The sequence below is a fragment of the Schistocerca serialis genome, chromosome 7 (assembly GCF_023864345.2).
Source record: "Schistocerca serialis cubense isolate TAMUIC-IGC-003099 chromosome 7, iqSchSeri2.2, whole genome shotgun sequence".
Classification (NCBI taxonomy): Eukaryota; Metazoa; Arthropoda; class Insecta; order Orthoptera; family Acrididae; genus Schistocerca; species Schistocerca serialis.
The window spans coordinates 43215339-43229610 of record NC_064644.1 but is presented as its reverse complement, the minus strand read 5'-3'; the positions used below and the strand labels follow the sequence as shown (position 1 = coordinate 43229610).

General features: G+C 36.8%; 1 protein-coding gene across 1 annotated transcript in view; it reads left to right on the top strand.

Annotated features, from left to right (window-relative positions):
- The window catches only part of LOC126412506 (toll-interacting protein-like), a 65302-nt gene that overhangs the window by 35215 nt on the left and 15815 nt on the right, over positions 1–14272 (top strand). The window contains exon 4 of the mRNA XM_050082134.1: positions 8055–8256. Within this exon, the coding sequence (XP_049938091.1) occupies positions 8055–8256 (202 nt within the window). The remainder of the gene's footprint in view (positions 1–8054; positions 8257–14272) is intronic.

The window sequence follows — 14272 nt, the reverse complement described above, 5'->3', positions numbered from 1 at the left end:
GTTCCAACATGATGGTGCACCTCCACACTCTGGAATTAATGTGCGACAGCATTTGGGCAGAACATATCCAGGGAAATAGCTCGAACATGGAGGTCAAGTTGTATGGCCACCACATTCACCTGACTTAAATCCCCTGGATTTCTTCCTGTGGGTACACTTGAAGGAGCATGTTTACTCTACTCTTCTGAAGAATGTGGAAGAATTGGTAGCGTGCGTTCATGCTGCTCTTGTTACTGTGGACGCAGCTTTGCTGCGAAGGGTCCAGAGCTGTGTGATCCAGCGGGTTGCGCAATGTTTCAACGTGCAGAGAGGTCACTTTGAGCATTCGTTGTCCTTTGGACAACATATTCTGTTGTGAAGGTCATGCGGTCATTAATATGGACATTATGACTGTCACTGGTTGCTAATGTGCGACATCTGAGCTATCATATTACATATATTATAAATGACAAGTAGATGTGTTATTGTACTGTGCTATCATCTTTAGCATCTCGAAATTGATATTGTTTTTTTTTGTGTTCTGTCCTGTGACAGGTCATTTGCTTCAACTGTCTATCTCTTATTTGGCTAACCAAGTATTTGTTTTGTTCGGCGTTACAAAATGTTGTAAATTTAGGAGACAAATGACCTAAGAAACGGTATGTATTACAGTATGAATAGTCAAACGAAAGCGTTGGTATGTTGATACTGACAATAAAAAACACACAAACACACACACAAATTTCAAGCTTTTGCAACCCAAGGTTGCTTCATCAGGAAAGAGGGAAGGAGAGGGAAAGACGAAAGGATGTGGGTATTAAGGGAGAGGGTAAGGGGTCATTCCAATCCCGGGAGCGGAAAGACTTGCAGGCAGGATAAAATTGTATGGTAGATTATGGTAAAAAGGGGAAGGTGAATATAAAGTGAAACTACTTGCACAAACAAAAAGAGAATGACTCCTTATCCTTTCCCTTAATACCCACATCCTTTCGTCTTTTCCTCCGATTCCCTCTTTCCTGACGAAGCAACCTTGGTTTGCAAAAGCTTGAAATTTGTGTGTGTGTTGTTTTTTATTGTCCATATCAACATATCAATGCTTTCGTTTGGTAAGTTACAGCATCTTTGTTTTTAGATATATTTTTCCCACGTGGAGTGTTTCCCACTATTATATTCATAGTATGAATAGTCAGAATGAAATTAGCAAATAAAAAATACGCCCCAACCCAGGATCAAACCATCGACCTCCTGCATGCTAACCCAAAACTCTATCCACTGCACCAACTGCACAGCACTACTAAGATGTGCTGACAGAAGTAGTTACCATTCATGAGGTTATAGTGTTGCCTGATTGCCACTCTTTAACATCCTTTTACTGCCGGATGTACTCGCCAGACAAAATTTTGTGAGAAACATTTTTTTATTGCTGGCATGTGAGGAGTCGTGCTGCGAAGCCTGAGTGTGCGAATTTCGCTTCACCCGGTATAAGGGACAAAAATTGTTGAAGTATTCTGATTATGCACACATCATCTATATTACTAAATGCCTAAAAGTGTCAACGTGGCCAGTTGCAGGTAGCCTATGTAGCAGCTTCCAGGGGCAACAAGAATTTTATTTTTCTATATTTCATATAATTATGAACAGAATTAAAAATGCTTAGTAGTCTACTCATTAAGAGAGATAATCATATGTTTAAAGGTTTAACACAATAAGACAAGTATATCTTGAGGCAGGATTAGTCATAGTGCACAAATCACCGAAATTATAATTGTCCTGTATTTAAGAATGAGAGCATTTGACGACTTCCAATAAACTGTACATCTTTCCGGAACTTTCACACATACGCCTTCTACAGAATATGAAAGGGAAAAAGTTTATTGCTCACGATATTTTTGCTGTTCATGTAGTGAAACTTCAGCAACAGGCATGACTTTTAATTTATTAACTTTTTACTGCTAACGCTATTTGAAACACATTTTGAAGATAGTATCCACTTATACCAATGAATGCACCTACAAAATTATCATTGCACAACACACGGTTCAGGAGATATGACATCAGAAACATTGTGATGTGGGAAGAACTAACTTTTCTTAATACAGATCGCAGATTACTCGGACTATACTCATCTAATGTTTGATAATGAAAACGCTTAGACTTCCAACAAAATTTAAACATAATTTCAATTCTATACTAAACTTTTTCTCACTTACAGCCTCACAAACTAATGAAAGGAAAACAGTTTATCACTTCATTGTTCCTGTAGTAAAACTTCGGCATCCAGCATGACATTTTAATTTATTATTTCTTTACTAACTTACTCTATTCATTACCCATTTTGCAGACATTTGAAAGTGTTTTCTACGTAGGAGTTAGATTTGTCCCACAAGTGTGGACTTGAACTAAGGAAGTTTGTGAGGATATCCTACATCCCCTATGACTTGCTGACAGAAGGAAAAACAGAGAAAATGACCAGGATAAAATTAGAGTTTGCTGTTTAATGAAAACCTTTTCTATTGCTCATTACTGTTAAAAGAAACGAAAAGATTATGCCATTGGACATTGATCCAGCTTGCTCAATTTTGTGCTTACATTTCCCTGGCTAGAGATTAAATTGGAAGGGCATTCTTTAACAAATTCATACAATATGACTGCTTGTAGCTGGGGCATACTTAGGCAATAATGCTTCTTAAAATTATGTAAGTACAATAAACATTTTAACTGATTTCAGTGACTTGTTGACTCAACCACAACAGTAAAAAACACAGAATTGCAGAAGATCTTAATATTTAAATATTATGTTTGTAGTCTCGGTTATAAATGACAGTGGTAAGTTTTAACTTTTTGCTGTATCATTCTAAGATATTTTTGTGATTAGTTTCCATTTATTTTACCTTTCAAAAATAATTTTCATAACACCAGTGCATCACCTTGTCCTTCAGTCCTCCTTGTGAAACCAGTTTCTTAATTCATGTTAACTAGACAAATTAATTACTCCCACAATCGCAACAGTTCTTCATATGTAGAAATCTGTCAGCAGAGTATTTGCTAATGAAAACAAGGCAGTTACAAAATCAAGGTATAGAGAGGACTATCAAATTTTTTTTTATGAATTTGGATTTTATGGCTTATTACAGCTTCTACAACTATGTTGTTGTGATCATTACGGTCTCTCAGAACCTGAGGGGGCAAGGGGAATTTTGTCTGTTATCATAAAAAAAAAACTATACTGACTGGCCTCAAACTTTGCTATTTTGATTTAATTTAGTTATTATCAGTTATAACTAATTTTCAGGAGATCTGTGCCAGATTGTATTAATATACAATTAAAGTTGGTAATTGTCAGAGAGGTACTGAAGTAGTGAAACTGGCAATGCTTTGCAGTTACTAAATATGTATTGGATTTTTGTCCTAATCTCCTCCTTTCCTCCCTCCACTCTCTGTCCATTTCCCCTCCTCCTCCTCCTCCTCCTCCTCCTCCTCCCCCCCCCCCTTAGTCCATCTCCTCTTAACTCCTCTCTGTGACCTTCAGCCATGTTTAATTATATTGTGTAGGAAAAATAGATTGAAAATTGAAGTTGCTTAAAATTTGTGGTTGGTATCATTGTTATGTGGGATATGAGAGAGAGAGATATTCTCCACATACTTGATCTTTAAGGATAGTACCTTCAATGGCAGTATTTCACAGTGTTAATCTGCGAATGTGTAGAGCTACCAAGGTTTGGATGATTTGGATTCCATAATAGTATTCTAAACAAAAACCATAAATACAACTGTCCTGTTTCCTGTTATAACTGACTGTGAGGAAGAAAACAAAACACCACATTGTTGTGTACAGAAGTCTTGTTCCAAATTATATAAGGAGAAAGAATTTATATGGGAGAAACAATTTGTCTAATGTACCCTATGATCATCTTAATGTTTATTAAAGTATCATGTAAAAATCTAAAGTAAATTGGTCAAAAACTATTAGAGATTTTTGGTAACAATGCTGGGCAATGTCCATCTTGATATAGTAGCATAGATTATGCAGGATGCGTCAGAGAAAGTATGTGCACTTGGAACTGTCATAGATAATTAAGTTTCTGATTAAACTAAATGTTCCAAAATTTTGGTTACAAGTAAAGTTCAAAGGGTTACTTTTAGTTTCAGTGTGTTTCTGAGTACAAGTCACAATAATTCTATAACTCACGCTAAAGCGTTCTGTCGGAGTTTGCTCACACTGCTTGCATCTCATTCTAAATTGTGCCTCACTAAGTGGGAAGTCCAAGATGGAAGAACAATAATATGGAAAGGATTGATTGCTACTGATCACATGGAAGATGAAGTATAGAGTCATAGGCATAATGAAAATAATGCTAGAAATAGTCAACTTCTGGACAAAGTTCTTAACCAGAAGTAGAAAACTCACATTTACACAAGCACTACTTGCACACACCTGGAACATGTCATCTCCAGGAGCCGTGGCTGACTGCATCTGAGGTGAGCAGCAAATTTAGTGGGATGGATAATGGGAGTTTGGAAGAGGTGTAGAGTGCTGTCTATGGAAGCATGGAAGGAAATGGTGGGAAAAGGATAGGGCTGTTAGGGGCAGCATTGGGAGGTTATGTGGGGGAGGGGAGGATGCAAATTCATCACCTTGTCAGCAGTATTGTGGGGATTATCCCCAGTCAACTGCACACAGTGAAGATGATTAATTTTGGGTTGTGCTTCATCTGACCCAGTGATGTTACTCATACGTCCTAGTTCACATTTAGCCATCATGTAACACATTCACAGAGTGGTACCCTGCTATCTGGGTCATCACTTAGCAGTGTTATAATAAGATAATGCCAGTAGCTTATCTTCTAAGTGATTCAGCTAGCACTTACATCACCCTTGTGTGATCCTTACTTTGAAAATTTTTGTAGTGAATGCAGCGCATTGAGGAATCATTGTTTGTAGCTGTGCGAAATTACAATTTTTGCACATCACCCTTGTATGAACTTCATCTTCTAGATGTGTGTGTGTTAACCTTGTAGATGTTTAAGTGTTAACCTTATAGAAGAATCAGTTCCATATTCATTTCTCCACTGTCATTCTCTAATGTCAAGTACCATTTACTAACCTACTTCTTGAACCTCAATCATACATTCATCATCTTGACTTTAGTCTCCTTCCCAGATCGACTTTTTTTCTGTCGTTTGTTGACAAAATATAAAATTACTTTTTCCTAGAAATTTAACTAGGAGGTAGGAAAAGAAATTTGCGTATGATGCTTCAAAGTGTTTGTGCACATTTTTGGCACACATGGTATTTAACCATACTTGTAATTTAAATTGGACTTTTTTCCACCTAACTGTTTGTTGAGAGTGGACACCCTAAAGCTGAATATTCCTTTTATGTACACAAAACTGCTACCATTCTGTCCATACAAGGATATATCATTTGAAGTGTGACAGATGTACCAGCGTCTTCATACAGGGAGTCCTTGTAGGACTCTGCAACGTAGCTGGTGTGTTTCAGTGCCTGTAGTGAGTTTTTTCACATAGCAAATTCTGCTAATGAGCAATGTTACAAAGAGCAAAGTTGAATATCTCTCTCTCTCTTCCCCTTCCCCCTCCTTTCCTTTCCACTCACCTCCCCATCCCTACCCCTTTCCCACCCTCTCTACCCACAAACCTTACCCCTTCCCATGCATGCACACGTGTGCATGTGCGTGCGTCAGAAGCACACCAAGCAATTGAAATTTGGCTGAATGATGTTCACCAAGTTCAGGAGACTTTTCTTCTGCAAATTGATCCAGTGTCAGCACTTAGGGAAGCAAAAAGAAAAAAAAAATTGCAAAACTGCTCGCTCTCACCTTTCGTTGAGTGTGACACTTCATGACACTAACAGATCTGCTAGAATGGATGAAAGCCTTTAGTGGCTACCTTTGCTGGCTGCTGTTGTAGAATTTTCAGGTGAATTCGTGATGACCACGTCAGATGTTCTGTGATAGAAACAACCTGTTTCACTCAGCTTCTTGAAGAATAGTGGGAGCTAATTTCAGTAAATAAGCTGTGGTATTGAGGCAAAAGTTGCCTAATTAAGTGGCATAAAGTTTAAATGTTTGCAGTAGGCAGGTAGCCATACATTTAGTTATGTAACTGGTAAGATATATCCTTCATGAGAAGATTGAATTTTTGACTATAGTGAATGTGTGGACAGGTCTGAAGATAAACAGAATTAGGTTGTGGCTTATTCACAATGCAAAAATTTTGTAGTATCCTTTGTAATAGCATATAGTCCACTGAGTAATTAAGGAAAATGGAATTTCTGCCAGAGAAAATAATTTTCAAAAAAATAAATTTTTTGAAAGCAGCATTTAAATTCACTGATATGTTATCCGGAACTGTATGCAATCCAAAAACAAAGGAAGTAGGTTACAGTACACTTGTTCACCAACTGCTTGAATACTGCTCACCGGTGTGGGATCCGTACCAGATAGGGTTGATAGAAGAGATAGAAAAGATCCAACGGAGAGCAGCGCGCTTCGTTACAGGATCATTTAGTAATCGCGAAAGCGTAATGGAGATGATAGATAAACTCCAGTGGAAGAATCTGCAAGAGAGACGCTCAGCAGCTCGGTATGGGCTTTTGTTGATGTTTCGAGAACATACCTTTACCAAGGAGTCAAGCAGTATATTGCTCCCTCCTACGTATATCTCGCGAAGAGACCATAAGGATAAAATTGGAGAGATTAGAGCCCACACAGAGGCATACTGACAATCTTTCTTTCCATGAACAATACAAGACTGGAATAGAAGGGAGAACTGATAAGGTACTCAAAGTACTCTCCGTCACACACCGTCAGGTGGCTTGCGGAGTATGGGTGTAGATGTAGATGCCTTGCTGTGAGTAGCTGGTTTTTCAGACTGATTTAGCAGCAAATCTAATTAACCCAACTTACACCCTGAATCCATTTCAGAAGTAGAGCATGATTACATAAACATAGCAAGTGAGTGTTGCAACATCTGAATAGTTGAAAACATATAATGGATCGAATTTCATCATCACAACTTACTTATCGGAAATTTAGTGCCATTGATACAGGCATTTGGATCTTTGTTATGTGCACCATTGTCTTGAACTCCAATTATATTCCATTTATACTGATTTGCTGGAGAAAGTTTGAATTGTTACTTTTGTGAACATTACTAGTGCCTTTCTTGATGTTTTCTGACATAATAGCCAATATATAACAATGGAAAATCCAGGATGGAATGTAACAATATTATGAAAAGGATAGTTGCTACTCACCATATAGCAGAGATGCTGAGTCACAGGTAGGCACAACAAAAAGACTCAGAATATGCGTGGGTTGCACACACGCCTGTGTGTGTGTGTGTGTGTGTGTGTGTGTGTGTGTGTGTGTGTGTGTTTTTCTATTTGTTTTTCTATCTTTGAAGGTGTTGTTGGGCGAAAGCTCATTTTCTGACAGTCTTTTTGTTGTGCCTATCTGTGACTCCGCATCTCGACTATATGGTGAGTGGCAACTATCCTTTTCATCACATTTTTAATAGGTGATATTTGTATCATAAGTTAGTTGTTCTTTTACTTTTAATAATCTCATGTTCCTGATGGACTGCTGCTTGCAATTACTTACTTGCTGGTATGAAACTTGTCTTGTAACATGTTATTGTGTTTAAATACCTCCCCTTGCTCTCAAGTTAAAGTGGCTCTGTAATTACTGAGTTATTTGCACAAGCTTCTCTACCTTCCTTTCCGTATTATTGTCCAACTAAATATAAATTGAGAATGTATAATGTAAGTAAAAGATGTAGCGTACCCATTATTATTTTTAGTTATGGCTATGTGATGTCTATTTTCTGTCAGGTTGTGTTGGTAAGACTTTGGGTTTGTATTGATCACATACTTAAATAAATGCATAGTTGTAACCATTCAGTGCTATGTGACTGAATTGATCATGGTCAGTGTGCGGCTATGGTTTGTTTAGGTGAATTAGTTAAGACTTTGCTAATAGTGCATCAAGCCATTAACACTTTTCAAAAAAATGAGCTATTTATTACAAATGTTAACTTTTTCATGGTCTACAGCCTGCTTCCTCAAGGTGTGACAAGCATATACCTCGAGATTTATGATGAATGCTCATTTACCATGGACGAATTGATTGCCTGGGCTCATATCCCAATCCCACAGGCCGTAATGAATGGAGAAACACATGAAGAATGGTATCAGCTAAGTGGAAAACAAGGCGAAGGAATGGAAGGAATGATTAATTTGGTCCTTAGTTATACAGTATGTATTCAAAACCATATGGAATGTGTTCTCATATTTTATTTTGTGATCTTTTGACAACCTTCAGGAGCTAGTGGAATATGCTCAGATGGTATATTTTTAGATTTCTAGCCAGGTTAATAATTTCATTTTTATGCAAAATATGCTGAATAATGAACTAATTCTCATCAGATGTTGCAGATTGTTTTGCATGTGCTCATAGCACCCAACTTAGATGAAAGATATTGTACGTTGGTTATTTATAAAATTCAAACTGTCAAGCCAGTTGCACACTCTAAAATATTTTGTAATACTTGAAAATGGGATCACACACACACACACACACACACACACACACACACACACACACACAATGAAGCAAAACATTAGTATTGAATCTGTAGCTTGCAGCAGCTTTCAAACTGTAAAATTGTTTAGTTGATAAATGGTATTTTTAGGCAGCCTCAAGAGGATGTATGTCGATGCTGAATAGGGAAATACGGAAGCGTCCGATCCCACCCGTCTGCTTTGACCCATGACGTCACAAATATGGCGGAAACAAAAACAAACACACACACTTTCCACAAGAAGCCTAATGACACTAACGGGACAAGCGCGGGAAATGGGGTATTTTGGGTGGGGGGCAAACTAAATATAAACAAATTTAGACGCCTTGCGTACCTACAACGTGTAAGTGAAGACAGCCATGCATGAATACCGACCCACCTCCCCAGGGGTCGTAACCCCTGCAACCCATAGAAGATAAAGATGCTTCAGTAGCTGATTAGTGTTTTTTGTCTTTTAAAAAAAAAAAAATCTCACGGGGTAGAACGCACAGATCAAAGATAAATATAATAAACTAAAACAGAAATTCGAGGAAACAGATAATTAAAATAAGTAATAAGTGTTTTTAAATTTAAAAAAATCTTACGAGATAGAACGAACAGATCAGAAAAGTAAATAAAATAAGATAAAACGGAACTGGAGACAGCCACACTCAAACCAAACTCCGCGCCGTTATGACGTCACACACGACACCCTTACGTCACGGGTCAAAGCCGACGCGTTGGATCGGACGCTTCTGTCGACCCCTGAATAGATCACAAAAAATCAGCTGGTAACTTGTTCAAAAATTTTATTATGTTGACCCAACTTAGATGAAAGATATTGTACGTTGGTTATTTATAAAATTCAAACTGTCAAGCCAGTTGCACACACTAAAATATTTTGTAATACTTGAAAATGGGACCAACACACACACACACACACACACACACACACACACACACAATGAAGTAAAACATTAGTATTGAATCTGTAGCTTGCAGCAGCTTTCAAACTGTAAAATTGTTTAGTTGATAAATGGTATTTTTAGGCAGCCTCAAGAGGATGTATGTCGATGCTGAATAGATCACAAAAAATCAGCTGGTAACTTGTTCAAAAATTTTATTATGTTGACGTAATTTGGATGCAGCCCATCTTAAGAGCATACGCAAAATATAAGTACAAAACCATAAAGAACAACATTATTCACAGAAGCCTTAAAGATACAAAAGGTATTACAAAATGATGTAATTGGATTTAAGAAGCTTAGTAGTTGCATGAGAACACATATAAAAATGTTTTAGGTAGGCAAGCCTTTGGAGCCAGTGGCTCCTTCTTCTGGGAGAAGGGTTGAAGGAGAAGGAAGAAGGAGATGTTTAGGAATAGGGTTAGAGTTCAGAAAAAATCACATGGAACCCTTGCTCAGTGGAGACTTACCAGATGGGGTGAGAACGAAAGACTGATTGTTGAGAACTGTAATGGATGAGATACTACAAAAATGTTTTAAAAGAAAACCCAACCAAATAGCCTTAATACAAACTATGGAGTCACATGTGTCTGTCCTCACCATCAGTGCTCAACTGATGGAGAGCCACCATTACAAAACATAAGTACCAGAAACTGCCACCAGGTGACAAGGCTCTATTGGAACAGTGACATTAATTTCATCCACGGAAATAAATGAATGTCTTGATAATGATGCTGAAAATAGTGTAGAACTAGGAACAAAAACAAACTAAATACAAAAATTCAATGAGCATACACAACAGTGCATAAATCATACAAGGTTTGTTTAGGGCTAGGAGGGAAGGGTAAGAAAGGATAATGGGAGGGGAAATGGAGGTAGCATATTGGGAGAACAAAACAAAATCATACAGAACACTGTATTTATACCAAAAAAATTTAAAGCAACAGAATCATCCAATGTGATAACAACCTCCCACGGGGGCTGGTTCATGAAGGAAGAAAGCAGGGATGAGGAGGCAGCATCTCTACCACATAAATGGAGGCACTGCATTTACTGAATGTTTAATACATCAATGCAACTGCTAGTATCCCAGCTATCTGTACGCAATGTATGCATTTGCAACTAACACTAAACATCATTACAAATTGCAGTGAAAATACCAAACAAAAAATTGATTGCAATTGCACAATGGTGTCAAAACCAAATAGTAATGAAAAACACTATTAAGAAAGCCTTAGCTAAGAACTCACAGAATACAAGGCTAAACATATGTTTCCGAAAATGAACAACTTTCAGTTGTTGAGAGCCTAGCCAGGCTTATCAACCAAAAGGCACTTCAGCTGACGTGTGAACAACCATGTAGTAACAACACATCATCATGAATGAAACTGACAAAGTACAAATATTTTCAGTAAACTTAAAATCACAAACACACTTTAAGAAAGAGCTACTCTGTACTAGAAAGGACAAGCATGAATGTTCTAGTAGTGTACAATAGCCAAACAGAACCTTTCCATGTATATAAAATAAAAATGTGTATAAAATAAAGCGAAAAGATTAAATTGAGCCTACCAAAGTACATGATGTGAACAACAATTGCAGACACTTTACTTACTCAAACAGTGGAAAATCCAGGATGGAATGTAACAGTATTAAAAAAAAAAAATAGTTACTACTCACCATACAGCAGAGATGCTGAGTCACAGATAGGCACAACAAGAAGTCTGTCACAAAATAATCTTTCGGCCAACAAGGCCTTTGTCGAAAATAGAGGACACATGCAAACACAACTCTCACATACATGACTGCAGTCTCTTGCTGCTGAAGCCAGACTTCAGTAGAGATCCAGTGAAGTAGAAGGGACAAAGTTTAAACATCATTGTAACATGTAATATCCAAATAAAACCATCACATGTATATGTGTGTATTTTAAACAAAAAAGTGTATAGGATGATTGTTCATACATTATGTTCTGTGGTGGGCTCAGTTGAACATTGTTTTGGTTTATATTTTATGCAGTTCTTTATTTTGTATGTATGGAGAGGTTGCATTTGGCCATCATACTCTATGAGAATGTTCATACTTGTTCTTTTTATTACAGAGACCTGTTTGTTAGATAAAGCATGTTCATGCTTTTAAGTTTACTGAATGTGTTTTTACTATTGAAATATGCTCACTATTTTTTATTTACTTAAATTTGGCGTATTTCGTGACAGTACCTTTTCCGTAAAATGTTTACAAGGCGATATTTGTCTTGGCTTCAGTTGTCTAGTGGAAGTATGATTCCACAATGCAGTTTCGTCGGCTGCAGAAATGACCTGGTTCAATGCGTTTGCCTCATTTTTGGTGCTTCAAATACCATTTCTTCAAATGTGGTTTCTTCTTGAAGTTTATATAGAAAAAAGTAGTAACATAATTCATTTTTTCCTGTTCACTAGCAAATTATTTATGACGGCGACCTGCACATTGTTCTACTGTCAACAAACACCAAGAGTTCACTGCCGACTGATTACAGTCAAAGACGACTCCAGCGTCAAAGACATTTTTACACAACACACAAGCTTCCACTTGTAATCAGTCTCTTTGATATTCTTCGGCACATTTACTAATAGTAATCAATATGCTTTCACTCTCAAATTAAGTAAATTAGCATATAATAAGGCAAATTACAATAAAAAAATTCTGACAAAAATATAAGAAAACATTTACAATTTAGTATCGACAAATCCGGTAGAAAATAACACATCTCCCAGATCCATTACACTATGTCAGTTTTATTTGTGGTAGTATGCTATGTTGTTACTACGTGATTGTTCATAAATGTCAGCTGCTCCTTGGGGATACTATTGGTCCTATATGTGTTAGGCCATTCATCGTTACACCCATGTCTCCTAGTCTTAGTTTAGTCACAATCTTCTCTGAGACTTTTGGTTGCTAAGCCTGGCTAGACTCTCAACAACTGAAAGTCGTTCATTTTCAGAAATATATATGTTTATCCTTAGAGTATAACAGTACTTAGCTAAGGCTTTCTTAGTAGTGTTTTTCATTACTATTTGGTCTTTGACACTATTTTGCAATTATTATCAAATTTTTGTTTTGTATTTTTACTACATTTTGTAATAATGTTTAGTTGCAAATACATACATTGCTTACACATAGCTAGAATACTAGCACTTTCATTGACATATTAAATATTCCGTCGGTGCAGTGTTTTAGAGATGCCACCTCCTCATCCCTGTTTTCCTTTATCAACCAGCCCCCATGAGTGGTTGTTACCTACTAAGCTGGATGATTTTGTTGCTTTACATTTTTTCTTCAGTTGTCTGTGTTGAGTATGACTCATTGTTCTCCCAATATGCTGCCTCCCTTTCGCCTCCCCTATTATTCTTTCTTCCCCTTCCCTGCTAGTCCTACATGAACTTTGTATGTTGTATGCACTGTTGTGTATGGTTCTGTTGAATTTTTGTATCTAGTTTGTTCTTGTTCCTAGTTCTGTACTGTTTTTATCATTATCAAACTGTTCATTTATTTCTGTGGATACGATTAATGTCACTGCTAACACAGCCCTGTCACCTGGTGGCAGTTTCTGGTAATTATGTTTCATAATAATACCTCCTGTATCTTTTTTCTTTAAGACCCCTGTGTTCATTTTGGTCCTGTATGACTTAATGGTCGCACCTTAAATTTTTATGGAGGTTATGTCCATGCAGTTAGTTATTCTAGCCACAGAATAATTGTGGTTACTAATTTTTATATTTCACTTTGGCGGCAAAAACAAATATGTAAAGTTACAACTCTTATGTAGCTGGTAACGGATTTGTAAATTTCTGGTTTCCAGTTCCAAAAGCTACAGATTAAACAAACAAATCATCTTTAGTCTGATAGTACACATTTAGCTCTGGTTTCAAGACTTTGTGAGTAGGAACTGCCCTTGTTCCCCAAAATGTTAATACCACACTTTTACTTGTGATTTGCAAAGTTTAAACAAAAGTCGTAAGTATAAGTTGAATAAAGTCATAGTTCATTTTTAAGAAACTATATGCTTCTCCATTGTGCCTTAATGTTTTAATATTCCTGCCACAATTGTCTATCTATTTGCATTTGTCTGGTGTTAGGCTTCAAAGCTTTTGGATGACACTGTTTTAAAGTATTTCCCTACAGAGTTGCATTGCTGCATAGGATCTGTAAGATAGCATAAATATAGTTGCACTGCCCCACTCATCCATCCCCATCCTGGAATACACAGTACTAGCTGTTACAGACTTTCATTCACGCTTGATAACCACCAATTATCTGGAATATAATTTTATTTTATTTTATTTATTTATTTATTTTTTATGTCACACAACTGACAAGCAAATATTTATCATAAATAGAAATTTTAGAATATTGCTCTTCCCCCCTGCATATCATCTGCTGATGCATATGCTTGTAAGTAATAATAGATGATTAACCACTTGAACTAAACTTTTCTGTGTGAATAATGGAAATCGTTGCTCCAAATTCAAAGCAGCAACTGCACATAGGAATAGTTAATACTTTCTGTATTAAATTAACCGTGCTGACAAATTCAGCCTCATTATTCTACTACATTTCGTCCAGGTGCTGATAACTTATGTACTTTGGTGAGCCTTTACTTGTCTTTTGTTAAAAAAAACCCTATCAGAACAATTGGGATTCATAAATAGGTAAACACTGTTCTCTGTTCTTGTATGATCTTGGTGAATTTTATGCCATGTCCATTGC